This window comes from Oncorhynchus gorbuscha, linkage group LG09 (assembly GCF_021184085.1).
Source record: "Oncorhynchus gorbuscha isolate QuinsamMale2020 ecotype Even-year linkage group LG09, OgorEven_v1.0, whole genome shotgun sequence".
NCBI lineage: Eukaryota > Metazoa > Chordata > Actinopteri > Salmoniformes > Salmonidae > Oncorhynchus > Oncorhynchus gorbuscha.
The window spans coordinates 75,451,361-75,476,144 of NC_060181.1; the positions used below are offsets into that span (position 1 = coordinate 75,451,361).

The 24,784-nt window shown below is 44.5% G+C and overlaps 1 protein-coding gene across 8 annotated transcripts in view; it reads right to left on the bottom strand.

Moving 5' to 3' along the window:
• The window catches only part of LOC124044070 (LIM and senescent cell antigen-like-containing domain protein 1), a 34,440-nt gene extending 11,885 nt beyond the window's left edge, over positions 1-22,555 (bottom strand). For 3 of the 8 annotated variants that reach the window (XM_046363459.1, XM_046363457.1, XM_046363458.1), the window contains exons 1-2: positions 7,175-7,622; positions 1,702-1,861 (exon numbers count right to left, since the gene is read on the bottom strand). In XM_046363459.1, coding sequence (XP_046219415.1) covers positions 1,702-1,861; positions 7,175-7,365 — 351 coding nt within the window. In that variant the 5' untranslated portion in view covers positions 7,366-7,622. Of the gene's footprint in view, positions 1-1,701; positions 1,862-7,174; positions 7,623-16,894; positions 17,237-18,461; positions 18,487-19,547; positions 19,685-22,139 lie in introns of those variants that run through there. The other 5 variants (XM_046363462.1, XM_046363463.1, XM_046363460.1 and 2 more) reach the window with 5 other exon arrangements.
• Positions 22,556-24,784: the final 2,229 nt, after the last annotated feature.

Sequence of the window (24,784 nt, forward strand, 5' to 3'; positions counted from 1 at the left end):
CTACCACTAGAGTGAAAGCACCGCCAGTATTCAAAAGTGACCAAAACATCAGCCAGGAAGCATAGGAACTGAGAAGTGGTCTGTGGTACCACCTGCAGAACCACTCCTTTATTGGGGGTGTCTTGCTAATTGCCTATAATTTCCACCTGTTGTCTATTCCATTTGCACAACAGCATGTGACATTTATTGTAAATCAGTGTTGCTTCCTAAGTGGACAGTTTGATTTCACAGAAGTGTGATTGACTTGGAGTTACATTGTGTTGTTTAAGTGTTCCCTTAATTTTTTTGAGCAGTGTAATTTAGGTGTAGTCTGGATGGGCTGCCGGGAAAGCAACTGTTGTCTTACAGTCAGAAAATACATGAACATCTTATTTTAGAAGTCACAGTCTATGTATTTCTGGATCAATCAATACAGAACATAAGCATCAGAACCAGTCATTGATTAGAACATACGGTAGGCATAGATACACCTGTACCTCTACAGATCTGTCTGTGGCTTTGATCTCCCTTTCAGGGAAGAGCTCTGGGATCCCTAGGGTCAGCTGGATGTGTCTGGCCTCCTGTCTATTCTGCTGGCCACTGACCAGACAGACAAGCCTCTAATGGGCCAGTAATGCATTGGGCGGAGTGCTGTGAGTTCAATCCAGCTAATTCACTATACCTAATATTGAATTTGTGACAGGAGGGAGGCTAATGCAATAATTAATCTCTAAGACAAGGGACTTAGGGTTATTTCAGGCTGGGCAATGTATATGATGGGATGGGTGAGAGGGAGAGGTATAGAAGAAGAGAGGGACTGATGGTGAGAGGGTATGATGGTGAGATGGAGCGAGGGTATGATGGTGAGAGGGTATGATGGTGAGATGGAGCGAGGGTATGATGGTGAGAGGGTATGATGGTGAGATGGAGCGAGGGTATGATGGTGAGAGGGAGCGAGGGTATGATGGTGAGAGGGAGCGAGGGTATGATGGTGAGAGGGAGCGAGGGTATGATGGTGAGAGGGTATGATGGTGAGAGGGAGAGGTATAGAAGAAGAGAGGGACTGATGGTGAGAGGGTATGATGGTGAGATGGAGCGAGGGTATGATGGTGAGAGGGAGCGAGGGTATGATGGTGAGAGGGTATGATGGTGAGAGGGAGAGGTATAGAAGAAGAGAGGGACTGATGGTGAGAGGGTATGATGGTGAGAGGAAGAGGTATAGAAGAAGAGAGGGACTGATGGTGAGAGGGTATGATGGTGAGAGGAAGAGGTATAGAAGAAGAGAGGGACTGATGGTGAGAGGGAGAGAAGATATGATGGTGAGAGGGAGAAGGGTGAGAAGGGTGAGGGTATGATGGTGAGAGGGAGAGAATGGAAAGAAGGTATGATGGTGAGAGGGAGAGAAGGGAAAGAGGGTATGATGGTGAGAGGGAGAGAGTGTATGATGGTGAGAGGGAGAGAAGGGAAAGAGGGTATGATGGTGAGAGGGAGAGAAGGAAAGAGGGTATGATGGTGAGAGGGAGAGAGTGTATGATGGTGAGAGGGAGAGAAGGGAAAGAGGGTATGATGGTGAGAGGGAGAGAAGGGAGAGCGGGTATGATGGTGAGAGGGAGAGAAGGGAGAGGGGGTATGATGGTGAGAGAGAGAGAAGGGAAAGAGGGTATGATGGTGAGAGGGAGAGAAGGGAAAGAGGGTGACAGGGGTAACGTAAGAGAATGTCACCTCATAGAAGAGACCTTCGGGGAACTGTTGGAAGCATTGAGCACAGACGAAGCATCCCTCATGGTACAGCTCCCCGTTGCTATTGACGATCTTCTCCGCCGGGGCAAAGCCACTCTTACAGCGCTCACACATCGCATTGGCCAGGGCATTGGCCATGTTGCTGAGAGAGGTGAGAAAGGGGGCGAGAGTTATCTTGAGTATCCTTTTCTCTTTTCTAATAAAGGGAAAGAACAAGTAATTGAGTAAAGTCACAATGTAGAACCCTCTTGGCAAGGTTTTGTCAGCAGCCACACCACAGCTGAAGCACATCCATCACCCATCGTACAGAAATAATAGTTTCTCTGACACAACACACCCAGCTAGAGGCTGTATTCAGAGTTTGGATATCAGGGTGGGGGAAATGAGTGAGCTGAGATCACACACATTCCTTCACACACACACATGGATTCTCAGGTCAGTTCCCACAGTAACCCCTGGTGTTTGTTGGTCCGTCTCTGCACACCATCGCTTCAGGCGAAGAAGGAAAAGCAGGACAATCTAGATGCTGTGTTTTGAGAAACAGGGAGATGCGCCCTCCCATGTGTCCTGAATTAACACATACTGTACCAACAGAGATGCACGTTGTATAGTCACGTGAGTGAGTGAGTGAGTGAGTGAGTGAGTGAGTGAGTGAGTGAGTGAGTGAGTGAGTGAGTGAGTAGCCCAATCAGAGCCAATATTGCACAAACCCTGCCAAGGAACACCAGGTTCAAAAACTGTTTAAATTGGAACTTAGTGAAAGGTATGTGAGAGACTCTGTGTACAGTATGTGTGTGCAGGGAGGAGAGAGGAGAGAATTAGTTCAAATAAGGGCATCTCTCTCCATCTCAGAGCTACAGGGCAGCCTGTTACTCCTGGTCACACACAAACTCAAGCCCACGTTCATGTCACCAGACTTAATGGGTAAATTAGGGGGTTTTCAATGACAGCCAGGGAGTTGTCTCTCCAAACAGCCTGTTGTTATTAGTCACACTGAACAAAATGAAAGGAGAGAGAGGGGGCAGGAGGAGGAGGAGGGAGGGCTGCTTTGTTTAAAAGGTCAGAATTCCAATGTGTGTCCAGGAGAAACACATGCTCACACAAGAAGGCAAACTCCCCAACTACATGACCAAAAGTATGTGGACACCTGCTCGTTGAACATCTCATTACAAAATCATGGGCATTAAAATGGAGTCGAAAAGTGGAAATCAATCCCAGAACAACAGCAAAGGACCTTGTGAAGATGCTGGAGGACACAGGTACAAAAGTATCTATATCCACAGTAAAACGAGTCCTATATCGACATAAGCTGAAAGGCCGCTCAGCAAGGAAGAAGCCACTGCTCCAAAACCGCCATAAAAAAGCCAGACTATGGTTTATACTTCCAAAGTTTTGGCAAGTTGTGGCAAGGACAACAATGTCAAGGTATTGGAGTGGCCATCACACAGCCCTGACCTCAATCCTATAGAACATTTGTGGGCAGAACTGAAAAAGTGTGTGTGAGCAAGGAGGCCTACAAACCTGACTCAGTTACACCAGCCCTGTCAGTCAGGAGGAATGGGCCAAAATTCACCCAACTTATTGTGGGAAGCTTGTGGAAGGCTACCCGAAATGTTTGACTCAAGTTAAAGAATTTAAAGGCAATGCTACCAAATACTAATTGAGTGTATGTAAACTTCTAACCCACTGGGAATGTGATGAAAGAAATAAAAGCTGAACAAAATAATTCTCTACTATTATTCTGACATTTCATTCTTAAAATAAAGTGGTGATCCTAACTGACCTAAGACAGGGAATTTTACTAGGATTAAATTTCATGAATTGTGAAACAGAGTTTGAATGTATTTGGCTAAGGTGTATGTAAACTTCCGACTTCAACTGTAGATGTTGGAACACTCCTGTGGGGACTTGCTTCCATTCAGCCACAATAGGTTGGGTCCAGATGCTGGGAGGTTAGGCCTGACTCCCACATGTCACTCCAATTAATTCCAAAGGTGTTCGATGGGGTTGAGTTCAGGGCTCTGTGCAGGCCAGTCAAGTTCTTCCACACCAATCTCGATAAATAATTTCCGTATTGACCTCGCTCTGTGCACGGGGACATTATCATGCTGAAACAGGAAAGGGCCTTCTTCAAACTGTTGCCACAAAGTTGGAAGCACAGAATCATCTAGAATGTCATTGTATGCTGTAGTGTTAAGGATTTCCCTCCAGTGGAACTAAGGAGCCTAGCCCGAACCATGAAAAACAGCCCCAGACCATTATTTATCCTCCACCAAAGTTTACAGTTGGCGCTATGCATTGGGGCAGGTAACTCTCTCCTGGCATCAGCCAAACCCAGATTCTTCCATCGGACTGCCAGATGGTGAAGCGAGATTCATCACTCCAGAGAACACGTTTCCACTGCTCCAGCGTTCAATGGTGGCTAGCTTTACACCACTCCAGCTGACACTTGGCATTGCGCATGGTGATCTTAGGCTTGTGTGCGGCTTCTCGGGCCATGGAAACCCATTTCATGAAGCTCCCGACAAACAGTTCTTGTGCTAATAGTTCTTGTGCTAGTTCCAGAGGCAGTTTGGAACTCGGTAGTGAGTGTTGCAACCGAGGACAGACTATTTATATGCGCTACGCAGTTCAGCACTCGGCGGCACTCGTCCCGTTCTGTGAGCTTTGTGTGGCCTACCACTTTGCAGCTAGACGTTTCCTCTTCACAATAACAGTACTTACAGTTGACCAGGGCAGCTTTAGCAGGGCAGACATTTTGGAAAGATTGTCACATTGTCAGAAAGGTTAGGAACTTTGAAAGTTACTGAGCTCTTCAATAAACCGGTCAGCAACGGGTATGGCTGAAATAGCAGAATCCACTAATTTTAAGGGGTGTCCACATACTTTTGAACGTGGATATAAATGCAACATGTAAAGTGATGCACAAAGATATTTGAATGCACAGAGATACCGTGACGTGATCCTGAGGCCCATTGTCGTGCATTCAGCCACCATCACCTCATGTTTCAGCATGATAATGCACTTCCCCTTGTCACAAGGATCTGTACACAATTCCTGGAAGCTGAAAATGTCCCAGTTCTTCCATGGCCTGTATACTCACCAGACATGTCAAACACTGAGCAAGTTGGGATGCTCTGGATAGACGTGTACGACAACGTGTTGCGGTTCACACCAATATCCAGCAACTTCACACATCCATCGAAGAGAAGTGGGCCTGATCAACTCTATGCAAAGGAGATATGTCACGCTGCATGAGGCAAATGGTGATCACAACAGATACTGACTGGTTTTCCACGCCCCTACATTGTTTTTAAGGTATCTGTGACCAACAGATGGCAGGGCAGCCTAGTGGTTAGAGTGTTGGACTAGTAACCGGAAGGTTGTAAGTTCAAACCCCCGAGATGACAAGGTACAAATCTGTCGTTCTGCCCCTGAACAGGCAGTTAACCCACTGTTCTTAGGCCGTCATTGAAAATAAGAATTTGTTCTTAACTGACTTGCCTAGTTAAATAAAAAAAATAAATAAATAATAATATTTGTATTCCCAGTCATGTGAAATCCATAGATTAGGACCTAATGAATTTCAATTGACTGATTTCCTTATATGAAGTGTAACTTTGAAGTTGTTGTGTTTCTATTTTGTTCAGTGTATATGGCACTGCTCTCCCCTCAGAGAGACACCCAACCTTCTTTCTCTCAATCTTGTGTCTTTCTTCCTCCCGCTCTCATCATATAGTAACTGTATATCCTACAGCAGGATCAACACTACAGTAACTCACTACATTCCAGAGCACACAGAACGTATTGTCACAAGATGTGGAATCAATGCAGACTTTCAGTCAAGCTATTCTACAGCTATCATCACACTGTGTGATGTAATGTATTTAGGTATGGGGGCCATACTGTCAGGACCCTGACGTGACATCAGACAGAAGGAGGAGTCAGACTCCCTGTTCCTGCCCTGCTGGAAGGAAGTGACAAAAGCCTCAAGCATTTCCCCATAGACAGAATGACTATTCAGTCAGTGCTGAACTACTTGGTAAATACTTCATGATACTAACTTAGTGAGTTTGTGTCACAGGGAGAGAGAGAGAGAGGGGGAGACAGAGCAGTATCATGATGTTTCACACCCCCCCCCCCCCCCACCAACCGTTGTCTCTAGTGCTCATGTTTATAAAATGACCAGGTTGTCATCACATCAGAGGGTGACAAGTCAGAGCTTCTGTTTGATTAGCCATACTAGAGTATTAATGGCTATTCTGTCCCAATGGTTGAAAGATACGGTATGGTCTGTGCTGGAGTATCTGAGGCATCGAAGGTTCAGACTTCGCCTCCCCATATATGTCAAAGCCTCACACTGAGACCCTCACTTCCTTATCGACTTGCTAATGATTAGCATTCCAGACATATTCGCTGACTTAAGCTTGTTTGAAATGTGAAACATTTTCACTGATAATATACTTTTAATGCCGACAACATTAACCCCAATGGCCAACATTATCTGAGTAACCCCCATTCTCACTATTCACAGGGGCACAACATAAAAAAGCTCACATATATTTAGCCTGCCCTCATCCCCTAGATCCCTTCCTTTCACACACACAGACGAATGCACGCACACACTGACACATAGTTATCATGCCTTCCGGCATATTTCACTTTGCATAACAAACTCCCCCAACATTAAAATAGCACAGGGTCTCTGAGCCACTGTCTACTACCTCACCATGGTATCATGACCTGGAGCATGAAACCAGCCAACTGTGTGTTCATGTCAAATAACACTTTAGAGCATTCAGATCATCAAACTGTTCCTTAGACTGCTGGAATACCAGAATTATTCACTTCCTAATACCAGAATTGTCCCTAATCATCAAACTGTTCCTAATACCAGAATTATTCACTTCCTAATACCAGAATTGTTCCTTATCATCAAACTGTTCCCAATACTAGAATTATTCTCATTCCTAACATTTCTAATACGCTTTCACAAAGGTCAATGACAGTTAATTGTGATAACCTTAAACCATAAATAAACTGAGTGGGTTTAATCCCAAAATAATGTATCCTAGTCAGATGTTATCACTGAATCACTATATCCTGTTACACACCTCCTCCCCAGTGTGTAACATGTATCCTAGTCAGATGTTATCACTGAATCACTATATCCTGTTACACACCTCCTCCCCAGTGTGTAACATGTATCCTAGTCAGATGTTATCACTGAATCACTATATCCTGTTACACACCTCCCTATATCCTGTTACACACCTCCTCCCCAGTGTGTAACATGTATCCTAGTCAGATGTTATCACTGAATCACTATATCCTGTTACACACCTCCTCCCCAGTGTGTAACATGTATCCTAGTCAGATGTTATCACTGAATCACTATATCCTGTTACACACCTCCTCCCCAGTGTGTAACATGTATCCTGGCTCCAGGACTTACAAGCGTGCGTAGAAGTCACAGAATTCCTTGTAGACTTTGACATCGCTTCGTCTCCTCTGAGACTTGGAGACAGGCAGCTCTGCCTCCCCACTGTTGGCATGACGATGACCGTTAACAGTGTGGGGTTGAGGGTCCGCCCCATTCTCCGGGATGGTGGGTGGCAGTGGCCGACTCTGGACCTGAACCTCCATAAGACACGACTCGGTAGTCCAAATACTAGTTAGTACACGCTCCCAGTCAAAGACACCCTGCCCCAGGCCTATTCTTCAAATACAGGCTCTTTCCCAAACACTCCCAGAACAATCCAAAGGGCAGGATTACTAATCCAGAGAGTCTGAGCAGCACTGAGACTGAGACTGACTGACCTGACTTCGCACAGATCCCTGATCTAACTCCCTCTTTTTCTCTCCCTTGCTCACACTCTCTCATTCCCTTTCACCCTCCCTCAACTCTCTCACTCACACACCCTGTCTCTAGATACTCTCTCTCTTGCCCTCCCTCCCTCTCTCTGTCTGTTAAGGGGTGTATCTTTCAAACTAAGAGCTCATCCAGGCAGTGGACTAGAGCAGACAGAGGTGACTGGACACACACAGTGAAGGGGAGGCTTCACGAGGTGCCTGTCAGCTCTATCTAAAAAGGGGCAGTGTATGAGTTGATGTATGAATTTATATTATTAAGTGTTTATTCTTTATTACACCGCTGAGTTGCTAAATTGGTATCCCTCAACGTTCGCATGAGAAAACGTGGTCCTGCAATTCCTTTCATTGACACTGTCCACACAATGGCCGGCCGTAACACACACATTCTCTCTGTACATTGTCACATATAGAGATACGTTGTGATTTCACAGTTCCAGGAGAGATACAGGTGGTTTGGCTCACCACATGGATCCGAGTCAGAAACCCTACAGGCGGAGTTGAGAAACTCAGTGTTTTGCTCAAGGGAGATGAGTTCTGTCATATGAACACATTATGAACAGATAAAAGTCATCTCTGCCATTTCTAATCTAGTGAATAAACACTTGTAAAAATGTAAAGTATTATTGTTATTATTATCTGCTCTATGCCATCAGAGTGATTAATAGTTGTTTATGTGGCTAAATTCATCACATCTTACAGCTGACTGCCCTCCTTAAATGAATGACTCCTACAACACCAAAAGATCAGGAGAATAAATCTACTGGAGACACTACACTCTGTAAGAAAAACTATAAGTCCAGCTGAAAACCTCTTCAATGACTTTAAAACCAAGGCAGTGTCCCAGCTCTAAATCTCAATGCTGTGTGTAGTAAGCCTGTGTCACTTTAACATGGAGCACTGTGGACATGTGCTTTAGCATGGAGCACTGTGGACATGTGTCTCTCTACAAAGTGTCAGACCATAAACCAGGAGGGCATTCCTCTCTGCTATTCAAATCTTCTGCGTGTTTCCATTATTCTACAAATAGATGCCCGGGAAAGTCTCATCTCCAAACCAGGTTCTGGCAGCTGACGCGCCAGCCCCAGTGTATGTGGGGGGCCAGCTTTACCTCCTCCTGTCCCTGGTGACAGCGGCTGGTGTGTGACTTACCGCTAGCAGGTTCAGACTCATACACAACATGGGTCCTTCTATACTCACCACTGATCCAGATAAAGAATGGATTAAAATGGTCATAGGAAACAGACTGGAAACTACTGGTGTTGACTGACAGGACAATGGGACAGAGGGCGGGACCAAAACAGGAAACACTAAGCTGCCACCCTGATTACAGCGTACGGATTGTACTGAGGAGAGGACTAGAGAGGAGTGATTCCATGTGGTCCTGTCTCCATCATTCAGGCCCTAGCCTATTCCTGAAAACACAGTTTACATTCCACAACAGGTGAAGCGTCTCTCTCGTTGACTGTTTCCTGAGAGGGAGAGACAGAAAGATGGTGAGAGGAAAATGAGAGAGAGAAAAGGGACAGAGAGAGAAGGCCTCCAGCGGGCCAAATCACTGCATTTCCCATGAAGCCTATATGGGGTGGCAGGGTAGCCTAGTGGTTAGAGCGGTGGACTAGTAACCGGAAGGTTACAAGTTCAAATCCCCCGAGCTGACAAGGTACAAATCTGTCGTTCTGCCCCTGAACAGGCAGTTAACCCACTGTTCCTAGGCCGTCATTGTTCTTAACTGACTTCCTTAGTTAAATAAAGGTAAAAAATAAATAAATAAAATGAGGAGCCGGGAGCCCAAATGGAGGTTTATTATTAGAGAGAGAGGTTGTTATGAGTTGCATGGGGGAGATGGGGGAGCACGGGGGAGATGGGGGAGCAGGGGGGGGTTGTGATCGTAGATCGTAGACGCCAGATCCACTCTACTAAAGCTGTTCACAGGCTGTAGATCCTGTCAGAACTGGAGCTTAGATTTACATGATATCTCTCCCTGAGAGGAAGAAGGCTCTTATGTCTGGAACAGAGTGAATGGAACGGCATCCAACACATGGAAACCATTGATACCATTCCACTAATTCCACTCCAGTCATTACCACAAGCACGTCCTCCCCAATTAAGGTGCCACCAACCTCCTGTGGTGTGCGCGTGCAGGGCCTGTAGTACAGCCTCTTCTGAGGCAATAGGGGAGAGTAAACAAATACAGCATCTGACTGACATACATCCAGACTGGGAGAGTGTGTGTGAGTGTTAACGTGTAAGTGAGCCAAGATGTGTGCGAATGTATAAATGTCTGTGTGTTCACTTGATATCAGTGTGGGTGTGTGTGGCCTCACCAGTAGCATTCAATTAATGAGGCCACCCAGAGGGGCTAGGGCCTAAAAATGTCCTCAGCAACTGTCACCAGCAGACAGGGTGGCTCTGGAGTGCATTCTCTGCATTGGGACATAGCTTTGCAGGACTCTAAAGAGATGCCATGGTAACAGAATGATGATGATACTCAAATTCTTCACTTTAAAAAGGTGAGAGCAAACAAAAACCAATGATTTTTTTTTAAACATACAACTCTATGCACCAGGACCACTTTCAAAAATGTCCACTGAAAATTTTACAAAACAAATATGCTTGAAGAACAGTGCCTAACCCTCTAACAAACCAACTAAATGTCCTGAATCCTGACCTGAGATCCATGCATATTACTTATCTGAGAGAAACCCTGCCCCCTGGGGGTCTGCAGTACAGAGAGGAACCCTGCCCCCTGGGGGTCTGCAGTACAGAGAGAAACCCTGCCCCCTGGGGGTCTGCAGTACAGAGAGAAACCCTGCCCCCTGGGGGTCTGCAGTACAGAGAGAAACCCTGCCCCCTGGGGGTCTGGAGTACAGAGAGAAACCCTGCCCCCTGGGGGTCTGCAGTACAGAGAGAAACCCTGCCCCCTGGGGGTCTGCAGTACAGAGAGAACCCTGCCCCCTGGGGGTCTGCTGGGTCTGGAGTACAGAGAGAAACCCTGCCCCCTGGGGGTCTGCAGGGAGAAACCCTGCCCCCTGGGGGTCTGCAGTACAGAGAGAAACCCTGCCCCCTGGGGGTCTGCAGTACAGAGAGAAACCCTGCCCCCTGGGGGTCTGCAGTACAGAGAGAAACCCTGCCCCTGGGGGTCTGCAGTACAGAGAGAAACCCTGCCCCCTGGGGGTCTGCAGTACAGAGAGAAACCCTGCCCCTGGGGGTCTGGAGTACAGAGAGAAACCCTGCCCCCTGGGGGCTGCAGTACAGAGAGAAACCCTGCCCCCTGGGGGCCTGCAGTACAGAGAGAAACCCTGCCACCTGGGTCTGAAGTACAGAGAGAAACCCTGCCCCCTGGGGGTCTGCAGTACAGAGAGAAACCCTTCCCCCTGGGGGTCTGCAGTACAGAGAGAAACCCTTCCCCCTGGGGGTCTGCAGTACAGAGAGAATCCCTGCCCCCTGGGGGTCTGCATTACAGAGAGAGACCCTTCCCCCTGGGGATCTACAGTACAGAGAGAAACCCTTCCCCCTGGGGGTCTGCAGTACAGAGAGGAACCCTTCCCCCTGGGGGTCTGCAGTACAGAGAGAAACCCTGCAACCTGGGGGTCTGAAGTACAGAGAGAAACCCTGCCACCTGGGGGTCTGCAGTACAGAGAGAAACCCTGCCCCCTGGGGGTCTGCAGTACAGAGAGAAACCCTGCCACCTGGGTCTGAAGTACAGAGAGAAACCCTGCCACCTGGGGGTCTGGAGTACAGAGAGATGACAAGAAACATTACAGGATGCAGTGGTTTAGACTGCACTGTGAGAAAATGCATCTTGTTTTGGTGATGATGATGGAGAAAAGCAGCTTTAGATGCATTTAACATCAATACAGAGAAAATACAATAATACACGCATCTGATAATGCCAAAGGAAGAATTTGCTGTGACCGAATAGGGACAGTCTGATCTTACAGCCAATATAAACATTTCTCCTCTGGGCTATATAAACTAACCCAAGCTGTGGATACATGATGAATAACAGTTTAGACAGAGGCTTAGTTAGGTATTTTGAAGGGGAAGGTATTACAAACAGTCTCTCTGGGGTTAGTTTGTCAATTTCTAGAGTAAATACTCTGATTGCCAACGTAACACAGGATCACACACAGCACTGGTAGCACGAATAAAGGAACTACATTATTTTACAGATGTGTTGTCAGACAGGCATGGTATTACGAAGTCACACTAAATAGCAGTGTAAATCACTATGGCGATGGTATTTCCTGTTGGTGAGAAATTGCAGCAAGGTTTCATTGCTCAACCAGAATACTCCACACCTGGGTCAGGGCCAGAGACAGGGTTATGCCACACCTTCAAACACACTCTCTGGCAACACCAGGCCAGGCCATCCAAACCACCCCAGATCTCCCAAGGCCCCCTCCCCAGTCGGCCCGGGCCACCTTACAAACCCTGGCTCCCAAGGAATCCTCTAATTATTTCTAAAACCAAAAGTTATTGTTGAGTTGCGATAGCCATACTGTAAACAACTGTAACTGTGTACTTTGCCCTCCCTGCCAGAGGCGAACGTTGAGTTTGACAGATATGTTTCCTAGACAAAGCTGAGGCAGTTATGTCTAAGTGAGGGCTCCGTACACAGATGAGACTGGAGCTACAGGCTAATAAGGCTGCTAGCACTAAGGAGAACGATAACGAAACAAACCCCTCTCCTGGCTGTGTCAACAGTAGACATGGTAGTGGTGAGTGGGGTAAGTTGAGCAATGTTTTTTACATTAAGCATCACTTCATCAAGAGAAATATAGTATTCTTTCTAGAAAAATATCTACATATATTTCAGGATGTTGTGTATCCATGGAAATAATCAGAATTCATGTAAACATTTCTAAAAACATAGCTTGTCCAAAAAAAAAGTGGTCTCTGGCACATGTTACCCCGGATATGGGTAAGTTAAGCCACCTACATATTTCTGTACTGAATTACAGTTGAAGTAAGAAGTTTACATACAACCACTCCACAGGTTTCTTGTTAACAAACTATAGTTTTGGCATGTCGGTTAGGACATCTACTTTGTGCATGACACAAGTCATTTTTCCAACAATTGTTTACAGACAGATTATTTCACTGTATCACAATTCTAGTGGGTCAGACGTTTACATACACTAAGTTGACTGTGCCTTTAAACAGCTTGGAAAATTCCAGAAAATGATGTCATGGCTTCATAAGCTTCTGAAAGGCTAATTGACAGCCAAGACCCCCACAAGTGTGGCTCATCCTTGGGTGCAATTTCCAAAGCCACGAATGCACCACGTTCATCTGTACAAACAATAGTACGCAAGTATAAACAACATGGGACCACGCAGCCGTCATACCGCTCAGGAAGGAGACGCGTTCTGTCTCCTAGAGATGAACACACTTTGCTGCGAAAAGTCAATCCCAGAAGAACAGTAAAGGACCTTGTGAAGATGCTGGAGGAAACCGGTACAAAAGTCTCTATATCCACAGTAAAACAAGTCATATATCAACATAACCTGAAAGGCCGCTCAGCAAGGAAGAAGCCACTGCTCCAAAACCACCAGAAAAAAAGCCAGACTAAGGTTTGCAACTGCAGATGGGGACAAAGATTGTACTTTTTGGAGAAATGTCCTCTGGTCTGACGAAACAAAAATAGGACTGTTTGGCCATAATGACCATCGTCATGTTTGGAGGATAAAGGGGGAGGCTTGCAAGCCACAGAACATCATTCCAACTGTGCATCAAGGGGGTGGCAGCATCATGTTGTGGGTGTGCTTTGCTGCAAGAGGGACTGGTGCACTTCACAAAATAGATGGCATCACGAGGAAAGGAAAATGATGTGGATATATTGAAGCAACATCAGTCAGGAAGTGAAAGCTTGGTCGCAAATGGGTCTTCCAAATGGACAATGACCCCAAGCATACTTCCAAAGTTGTCGCAAAATGGCTTAAGGACATCAAAGTCAAGGTATTGGAGTGGCCATCACAAAGCCCTGACCTCAATCCTATAGAACATTTGTGGGCAGAACTGAAAAAGCATGTGCGAGCAAGGAGGCCTACAAATCTGACTCAGTTACACTAGCTCTGTCAGGAGGAATGGGTCAAAATTCACCCAACTTATTGTGGGAAGCTTGTGGAAGGCTACCTGAAATGTTTCACCTAAGTAAAACAATTTAAAAAGGCAATGCTACCAAATACTAATTGATTGTATGTAAACTTCTGACCCCCTGGGAATGTGATGAAAGAAATAAAAGCTGAAATAAATCACTCTACTATTATTCTAACATTTCACCTTATTAAATAAAGTGGTGATCCTAACTGACCTAAGACGGGGACTTTTTACTAGGATTAAATGTCAGGACTTGTGAAAAACAGAGTTTAAATGTATTTGGCTAAGGTGTATGTAAACTTCCCACTTACTCTGTAAGTATTACCACTACCTTTTTTCTATCTTTATTTCCCAAACACAATTCAACATAATCGCTTTTTGGTCTTTTAATAATTTGAACAGAGGCTTGACGCCTAACAAACACTTTGTACTTTTTGAAACACTTTAAACACAGGCCAGGCCCCTTGCATTACACCTGGGAAGAAAACACTTACATTTGCTCAACTTAGTCCGTGAAATGATGACCTCTTTATAAATATTTGGTCAAATGATTAATTTGGTGGACGGTTTCCTAGAAACGAATGCGGCTCAACTTACCCCACTCTCCCCTAATGGAGAAATGTAAAGGCTGTAGTTGCATTACATGCTACACAACAAGGGGAAAACCTGTGGCTGTACACCTCAAACAAACGGAACAGAAAAGTGGAAGAAAGTAGAATGTACCTGGTCTTTTTAGACATGTTAGTTATTTTTGTGCAAAGTATGTCACACATTAACCTCCCTGTTTTGCTTTTGTTCCCAACGTCCATAAAACCTCAGCCCTGCCCCTCTGCCCTACTGGCATCATTTCAGAGTTTAATTTCCTGCTGAGGGCTGAGTGAAAGGAGGGAGGGAGGGTTTGGGAGGATGTGTGGCAGCCTGGGATGTGATCCGTGTGTTTGTGGGTCATATGTGAAGGACAAAAAGCAGGGACACACCACTACAACCAATGATGTCACAGCACAGAGACCAGGTGACCTCATGTTCTGTTACTAGCTCAGCTCTGCTGACATAGCACTTCAGTGCATCATGTTTAGCGGTGAAGGCTGGTGTGTGTGTTTGTGATATGACATGTCTGTCTGACCCTTGGGAGAGATGCAGACCTCTAATCACAGCAGGATCAGGGACAAAGAAAGGGGGAGGGTGGGTAGAGAGACCGAAGGAGAGGGAAAAAAAGTGTTGTCGTCACGTACACAGGATAGGTGCAGTGAAATGTGTTGTTTTACAGGGTCAGCCATAGTAGTGTGGTGCCCCTGGACCAAATTAGGGTTAAGTGCCTTGCTCAAGGGCACATTGACAGATTTTTCACCTTATCGGCGCTAGTATTTAAACCAGCGACCTTTTGGTTACTGGCCCAACACAAACCCCTAGGCTACCTGCCACTCTATGGAAAGGTAGAAGCCTGGAGAGAAAGAGAGCAGGAAGAGATTGACAGAGAGAATGGGGATGTTCTATTCCAAAGTTGGTACCTTGTTTTAAAAACAGCCTCTCTTTTTCCCCTTTGAACATGCCTATCGGTAGGTATTGTTGGAACAGTGAGGACATTCATTAGTCTGATTCCATTGCAAAATGTTTTATCTGTTGAAAAATGGTTTGCAATGGAAACCGTTTACTTTATGAACCAAAAAGAAGCACATAGCAAACGGAACAAAACTGGAAGGGACTTACCTGAATTTGTCCAATAGAAACTCTTGTTTTGTTTGCAAATGTTATAGGTTTGGAGTAAACGGTTTCCGCTGAAAAATGTGTTGCTGTTCTAAACCCCCCTCAGACAGGATCCACACACAACCCATTACCAAAATGTACATACACGTTGTCTAAACAGACGGTTACTCCATGAATATCACTCTGAAATAAGGCGCTGTAAAAAAGTCGATATACCAGAATATGGAGAGTGGCCCCTTTACAGGCCTGGGATCTAGTGGTAGGAGGTGAAAATATAGGGTAACCGATCTGGCGGTAGGAAGTGAAGATATAGGGTAACCGATCTGGCGGTAGGAAGTGAAGATATAGGGTAACCGATCTGGCGGTAGGAGGTGAAGATATAGGGTAACCGATCTGGCGGTAGGAAGTGAAGATATAGGGTAACCGATCTGGCGGTAGGAAGTGAAGATATAGGGTAACCGATCTGGCGGTAGGAAGTGAAGATATAGGGTAACCGATCTGGCGGTAGGAAGTGAAGATATAGGGTAACCGATCTGGCGGTAGGAAGTGAAGATATAGGGTAACCGATCTGGGGGTAGGAAGTGAAGATATCGGGTAACCGATCTGGCGGTAGGAGGTGAAGATATAGGGTAACCGATCCGGTGGTAGGAGGTGAAGATATAGGGTAACCGATCCGGTGGTAGGAGGTGAAGATATAGGGTAACCGATCTGGTGGTAGGAGGTGAAGATATAGAGTAAACGATCTGGCGGTAGGAAGTGAAGATATAGGGTAACCGATCTGGCGGTAGGAGGTGAAGATATAGGGTAACCACAGGAAAGTTTTGTTGCTTGTTTTTTTTTATCTCCTGGTGCATTTCACATGATTAACAATATGTAAACAATAGTCGAATGTAAACAAAAGTTGTGGACCAAAGCGTGTTCCCTCGCAATCAGCTGGAAATGCTTGTGAAATTTGCCAGCTGATTGCGTGGGACAGCCTTTGGACTGTGTTTCGGTTAAACTCGGCCATTGTTGACTTATTGTCCAAGTCGCATGCGAATTACGTCAGCATTGTAAATACAAACCGACATACAGACCAGCGTACTGAATGTTAGGTTACAAACTCTACTCTGTGGATATTTTGTCTGTGTACCTCGTACATATGGACAAAATCAGCAGACAACAGGTAAAGTAAGTTAATTTGAAGTTTATTCAACAGTCTGACTTGCGATGGGACTGTTCACAAAAAGTGAGTCTACATATTAGAGACAAGGAGTCTTTCACTCTCGGATATCTTTGAGGCTAACATACACAGGCTTCACCTCAGTCATACTCAGACCACACAGACCAGGTTGTCCGCCTCTCTACAACACAAAGGACACCAACAGATGGTGACTCATCAAATGTACCCAGTATTAACCTTAACCATCCCCCACTACAGTACACTTTGCTGACCTACTGTCTGTTCGCTCTGCAGTCTGGTCAAATAGAGAGAAATCAGAGCGAGGAGTCTCACCTGAGGCTGTTACTAGCTATGCTTCCATAGCTGTCAGGTCTCTCCTGTCTGCGTCTGTACAGGTCTGAGTTAGACAACTCCTTCAGCTGCAGAGAGTTCATCCCTCTTTCCCTCCCACCGTCCACCGGGGCACGGATACAAACTCAGTCAGTAATCCTCGTGTGCGTGTGATCAGTAAGTTCCAAAGCTCAACAGGCCGACAACCAGCACTGAGCCCCACCAGTCTCCTCTCCAAGCCCAGAACAGCAGCTCACACCTGGGAAGCCCTTGGCAGAACAGTCCACACGCTCTCCTGGAACAGCCGGCTACTGCATTCCACACTCCCTTTATCTCTGACAAACACACACCTCAAGGCACACATCTAGAGGAATGACCTATCAGGGGTGTGGCTCTGATCCAACACACCTATCAGCTCCTCGCTCCGCCCAAATTCTCAGCCTTAAGGCAGGTGCGTATTCATTACGCCGATTCCGTTGCAAAACATTTCTTAAACAGAATGAAACGGGGAGGGACGTAACTGAACTTGTCCAATAGAGAAACTCATTTTCGTGAGAGATCCCTTCCACTGATCAATCCAACATGACGCTTAGTTGATATTGATATGTTGATAACTTGTTGATAAGTTGTCTACAGTTCAGCCTCTATCTTCCTGTTGTCTCTCTCTCTCTGTCCCCAGTCTCTCTCTGCATCAGTCTGCCTAAGAGAGAAGTCTCTGTGATAGAAGAGGGCAGTGTGTTTCCTGCCCATTCTTCAATTAATTGAGAAAAGCATATACAGTCCGTGGCCCCTTCACAGACCTGAGATCTGTAGTAAATACTAATAAATATCAGCAGAGGTGAACTAAACTGACAATATAGATGTATTCCTAAGGACTATTACGTAATAGAACTTCTCATCCTCTCAGATTTCCTCAGGATACCAAACAGCGCCATTGGAGCCCCAAGTAATGAACCAATCCAACATGTGTGTGTACTGTGTATTCAGCTTCCTATGTATTCACACCCTAAAAGCACATTTGTAAAACTTTACACTGAACCCTTCACACAGGGCACACACACACACACACACACACACGGCCAGAGCCTTGCCCGAAGAGTTCAGAGTTTACATGGTCACTATGGTGTGGTGACAGAGTGATGGCTGCTCTGACCCCACAATAACACCTTTTCCTCTTCCTGTTTGGGACTTTAGTGTGTGTGTGTGTGTGTGTGTGTCCATTCATGTTACTGCAGCCAATATCACAGTCCCCAACCCCACCCATATCAGACCAGTGTCAATCTCTACACCAACATGAGAACAACCCAATCAAACACTTGCATTAGGGTAAGAGAGCCATACACGACCTGTAACAATCACAGCAAATAAAGAGTTGTCACAAACACATAAACACAGACAGAGAGAGGAGCAAAGAGAGTTGTACCCAGAGGACCAGAGACACAGGCAGGTCCTGGTGTAGCAGACTACTAAAGGCTAAAACATTTGGGTCTACAGCAACTAAACAATGACCCACACAGGGAAAACACAACTGTCCAAAATGAATATTGAAATGCCATAGTGGTATACTTGCCTTTTACTCAGTGTTGATGTGATTTGTGAGTCTGCCTTCAGCACATTATGACTAAATGCTTTAAATTTTATATTGTTCCTCTTGCTCAGAGAATGTTATTGGCTAATACAATGAGAGGTAAGTGTGTGAATGCGTGCGTGTAGAGATAGTTCTATCTTTAGGGCATGGGTGTCTCTAGAGTCAACACACCCAGCAGACACACACACACACACACAACATTCATTTACATGAAATTCACACATGAATGCAACTATTACATTTATATGACAAACTAGCTGCAACAGGCTCACTATAAAATATCTAACCTGTGGGGTGAAGACCTGATGGTGGTGATGATTGCTGTAATTTGATCATAATAAAAGTGTGTCTTATGATCGTTATTTTCGAGTAGGCTAATGCCCAAAATAACATTCACAGTTAGTGAGAGTCTCTTTAGTATCCTGAGAGGCCAGAGGCTATAGGGATATCAGCTGAGTACGAACCTGAAGCATGTTCAGCAGGAATGTGATGACTGGCTGAAAGACACTCACTACACACACACACACACCTCCCCTTAGGGTCCTCTTAATGCTGCCTTTGTAGCCACTACATTCCAGTCCTAGTTTAGAGAGTAGAGCTGGGGTGTAGGCAGCCAGCCACTTTCTAACTGACTGACTGCAACACTGACACATTTGAGTACTGTGATCAACTGTCCGTGAGATTTACTTGGTTGATATAATCAATTCTTTCTATGGAACAACACATGATTTCTGCATAGATTTCCCAAGACAAACAAGAGTGGTATCAGCCAGAGGAGGAAAGCCAAGTAAATGAATGTCCAAATCCACCAAAACATGAAGATACTGCAACTTTCTGGATATTACAGGTACTGCAGTCTTATAGACCAACGCTGCCCTCAGATTTGTAGATTTTTTGACATTCCTTTCAAAGAGACATTGAATTAACATAACTAAGATGAAGAGTGGGCTACTGAGCTACAAACCCGCTAATACTTTATTCAACCATCAAGATCTGAAGATCTGATACTGCAGATTGTATAGGTTGCATGTAGCAGAAACAGAAACATTTAAAATATTAATGTCTTACCAAAGTATTTTGTTAGGCTGCTGTGAGGTTGCTGCTGTTGTTGTCACTGCTGTGTCCCTACTGTGTCTTCTTCTACTGTGTCTGTTGTTATCTCTGCCTCTGCTCACACACATCATTTCCTATGTGGCTGCCTGGAAGGCCTGCCAGTGGTTGGTGTGATGATGGAGCGTGTGTGTTTGTGTGTATACATGCATGTGTGTGTGGCTGAGTGTTGGTGGCTGACTTACTCATAGGGTGCAGTCTGTTCAGTGATTGAGGACAGGGATAAGGGTGGAGCGAGCTGGCTGTATGTATCACTGCAGCCATAGTCAGGGCTAGGTTAGGGTCAGGGCTAGGGAGGGAGTGGGCTGTGTGCATTACAAAATATTGTCTTTGTTTATTGTGTGTGTCACAGGAAGATACCAGGAATAGGTTTGTGTTGGATCACTCACAATACCACACTGATACCACACAGACATTTGGGAAGCAGAGCCACTGCTCCTCTCAACTAATTTCACCACTGCTGTTGTCTACTGTGGCCACCAGATGGCGATATACACATGAACCCACACAGACGGAATAGGAGACTGAAATGTGGGAGTTAGCCAAGTAAGTGCAAATGAAACAATTGTCTCAATGTCATGCTAGAAACTTGTGACTAATACTGTTATATGCCATTCAATGCAAGACAGAGACTGGGAACCTGCCTGGTAAGCCTTGATTGTGTAAACAGACATGATTCAGTCTAAATCCACAATCTGATAAGACTTGCCATACTACAATGGCCCTAGTTTATTCAGGCTCTGGCCAGAAATTCTACTATATTAAAAGGTCAAAACTGCTAATAAATTGGGCAGGGAAAGTATAAATATGCACAATTCCAGTAAAAAACTAGGTATACCAAATGTGTAAATGTACAAATATGTGTGACAGCTACAGGAGCTATCTGATTGACAGTAGCTCTGATGTCCAATGTTCCCACAGAGCTCATTCCAAGTCAGGATGGAGCACTGAAAGACAGAGAGACTCAGGAGACTAGAGACATCCGCTCTCCACATATATATATATCTCTCTCTCTCTCTCTCTCTCTCAGCAGCTCAGGACAGGAAGTTATATATGGAGTGTGAGTGTTTGTTTGTGGGGGCAGACAGTGCAGGGGAGACAAAATGCATCACAGAGCCTGTTGTACTTATGTTGGGTGAATGTGGCCCGGTGAACGAGTACAGGATAAAACGTTGTCCTTCCTGATGGGAGCAGAGATCCCAGATCTAAATAAAGTAACACACACACACACACACACACACACACACACACACACACACACACACACACACACACACACACACACACACACACACACACACACACACACACACACACACACACACACACACACACACACAGGGGTGGGGTGGGGGAATTAACAAGCCAGGAAGTGGATCTGCTGAAACGTGTCTCATGGGGCAGAATGGAAGTACAGTAACCACTAACAACTGGACAGAGGGAGATAGCATCATCATATTCACTGAGTCAAACCTGAACAGCATGGATATGAAGCTCCTGACCTGTACTGTATGTAAGTATACTATGGACATAGGTCTGGACCTTTATGGTTGCATTTACATTTTCCCACTAATTGGTCTCTTGACCAATCACATCAGCTCTTTTCACATCAGATCTGATTAACAAAAACAAAATCAGAATTGGGCTGCCTGTGTAAACACAGCCTAAATAAACACTGTTGTCCTAATGACCACAACAAGGTGTCAAATGGTCCCAGACCTAGGCTACTTCAGTCTAGTCTCATATACTAGACGTAACATAGTACATGTTAATCCGGGACACTCAAATTAGTATGATATGTTACATGTGGTATGGTTACATAAGACAGAAGTTTACTTATGTTTGGTCGGGGTGACTGGGTGGGCGTATAACGTGAACGTCTAGCAACCCAAATATTGCGTGTTCTAATGTCATCACTGTAAACTTTAGCTAATTAGCAACTACTTACATTTTTTTTGCTACTTTGCTACTACTTAGCATGTTAGCTAAGCCTTCAACCTAACTCCTACCTTAACCCCTACCCTCGCGAACATTAGCCTCCTAGCTACAGTTCGTGACAACAAATTGGAATTCGTAACATCTTACGTTTAGCAAATTCCCTAAAATATTGTACTAATTTCAATTATTAACATATTGTATGAATTCGTAACATATCATCCGAAGTTTGCAACAAGTTGGTCTACAACTGTAAAGTACAACTGTACAATCTAATTCAGGCTTTAATAAATGTCAGCAAAGTAGCAAATAAAATAGGTTTGTTCATATATCTCATTGTGAATAGGCCTAACCTGTTGTTAGGCCTGTTGTTCAGTAGTCTATCCTATAAACGAAAGTAGGCCGCGTTGTGATTGTTACATTACTTCACCAGTTGTCACACCCTACACGGCATCAATTCTTCTGTGCGCGACTGCAGACAGCGCTGATCCAGGTCATTGAATGCAACAGGCTGCAATTTCGTTTGTCAAGAGTCAGACGGCGAATGATACTCTACAAACTCTTTATAGAGGCAGATTTGGTCCATCATACAGTTATTTTCTGTCCAGTGCTCACCCGTTGCCGTTGGTCATTTCTTCTACCACCCCCAACATCTTCTGGACTGCAGGGGTTTCGTCTCCACCGGCCTTTCTCCCCCCAGATGTTTGGGTCTCGAGGGGATGTATTTTAGATAGACTACTGCTAACAAGAGACACTTTCTTTGTAATGGCGAATGAGCATCGCCTGTTTCTCGATCAGTGTACAATCTGGCTACTGCGCTAAAATGTCATTTAACCGGACTAGACCCGCCCTCTCGGGAACTTCACATTTTAGTGAAGTCATCCATGTTGGGACCACAGTAGCCTAGCCTTTGCTGTAAATACCGAGACAGATGCATATCAGGGGGTTAATATCCTACCTAGAAATACATTTCATGGAAACCGTCAACCCTCATGCACCAACTGTTCTTATTTCATTGCGCTGTTTAGGTCTATTTCCAACATATTTTCCCGCTAAACATGGCGCGACGAAATCTTCCCGAGCAGCACCGGTTTTCCACAGAAGCACCTTCAGTAAAACAATACATTATATTTGGCAAATTACTTCACAGGAATTTGAGCTATAAAGTTATAACTCGTGTGCCATTAGGGACTCCGTTGGGCGCTCCTCGAAAGTGTTTTATGCTTTAAAAAGCGTTCGATCAAATTAACAAAAAATGAAATTCAACCATAAAAATAGACACTAATGTAGACTATAATTTTGAACTACATAGCCTACTAGTGCTCATTGTGCTTACGTCATGTAACTGGGAATATATTTCCTTAAAAGGAAGTATTTCCCAGATGAGAAAAGAGGAAAACATCTGAAAGGTCTTTCTCTCGGCTATCCCTTAGAAATACCGAGGATACATAATGAGTGTGTTAATGGACATTTTCACTCCAGATCACTTTATTTAATCAACTAAAATCTTTAACACAGTAAATATTTATTTCAATTGACGTGTGTATTCACAGTTAAATAATAAGGATTGTGGTTAGGCTCCTTATTGCAGGTCTCCTCTTCATAAAATGTTAGGTCTAAAACGTAAGCTTATATTTGGACTTATTTGTCCTTTTGTAAAACACTTCTTACCCAGAATACTACAAGACATCAACTTCAACCAAACTGTGAGGACTGGAAACCCTCACATGTGTACTACAAAAATCAGTAACCATGTTTAAAATATATATATATATATATATTTTTTACCTTTATTTAACCAGGCAAGTCAGTTAAAGAACACATTCTTATTTTCAATGACGGCCTGGGAACAGTGGGTTAACTGCCTGTTCAGGGGCAGAACGACAGATTTGTACCTTGTCAGCTCGGGGGTTTGAATCTTAGGCTATAGCCTAATAAATCTCTTAAAATAAAATGTTCATCATTAACACAATACTTTCCCTAATGATGAATTAAAAGTACATTCAGTTATTCCCATGTATTACTGGTCCCCCCAATCCTCCCTCGTTCGTTAATAAGAAGCAGAAGCAGCTGCCTTAGGAATGATACAGAACAATGATATTAGCATGTCACCCTGGGTAAGAGATGTGCCAGTTCATGTTTGCCCCCTTATTCCCAATATATGGGAAATAGGATGCAATTTCAGATATAAAGCACTCCCATATGACTACAGAGCAAAGCAGAGACTGGTATTTAACCCAACCACTGATATCCAGAACCATTTCTGCATGTTTGGTTAAGTTGGAAAAGACGCAGCCCCACATTCTAAAAACATGGTAATTACACAGTAAATACATAGTCATTACTATATACACAGAGTACAAAATATTGGAAAAACCTGCTCTTTCCATGACAGACTGACCAGGTGAAAGCTATGATCTCATATTGATGTCACTTGTTAAATCCACTTCAATCAGTGTAGATGAAGGGGAGGAGACATGTTAAAGAAGGATTTTTAAGCCTTGAGACATGGATTGTGTATGTGTGCCATTTAAAGGGTGAATGGGCAAGACAAAATATTTAAGAGCTTTTGAATGGGTTATTGTAGTAGGTGCCAGGCGCACCGGTTTGAGTGTGTCAAGAACTGCAACGCTACAGTTATTTTTCACGCTCAAGTTTGCCGTGTGTATCAAGAATGGTCCACTAACCAAAGAACATCCAGCCAATTTGACACAACTGTGTAAAGCATTGGACTCAAAATGGACCAGCATCTCTTGTAGAGTCCATGCCCCTACGAATTGAGGCTGTTCTAAGGGCAAAAAATGGTGCAACTCAATATTAAGTTGTTCCCAATTGCAGATTATGTACCTATATATTACCAGAGCATCCTTTGGTATGTAATATTGATACATCAAAATAAATTAAATAGGTGTGAATTTGAACATGTGAATATTGTCAATTCATCACATATGTTTTTTATCATTTAGCAGACACTCATATCCAGAGCGACTTACAGGAGCAATTCAAATTAAGTGCCTTGCTCAAGGGCACATCAACATTTTTCACCTAGTCGGCTCGGGGATTCGAACCACCGACCTTTTGGTTACTGGCACAACACTCTTAAAGCAAATTTGTGGTTGATCCAAAGGCTCCGTATGTAGGGTGTGACGCAATTGCGGAGCCTCCGGAGGCATGAAAAGGCCAAACTGAGCTCCGTACCACATTTCCGTGCGCCTTCCAAATGTATTAACAATGTGGAGGGCTCAGTATAGCTCCGCATT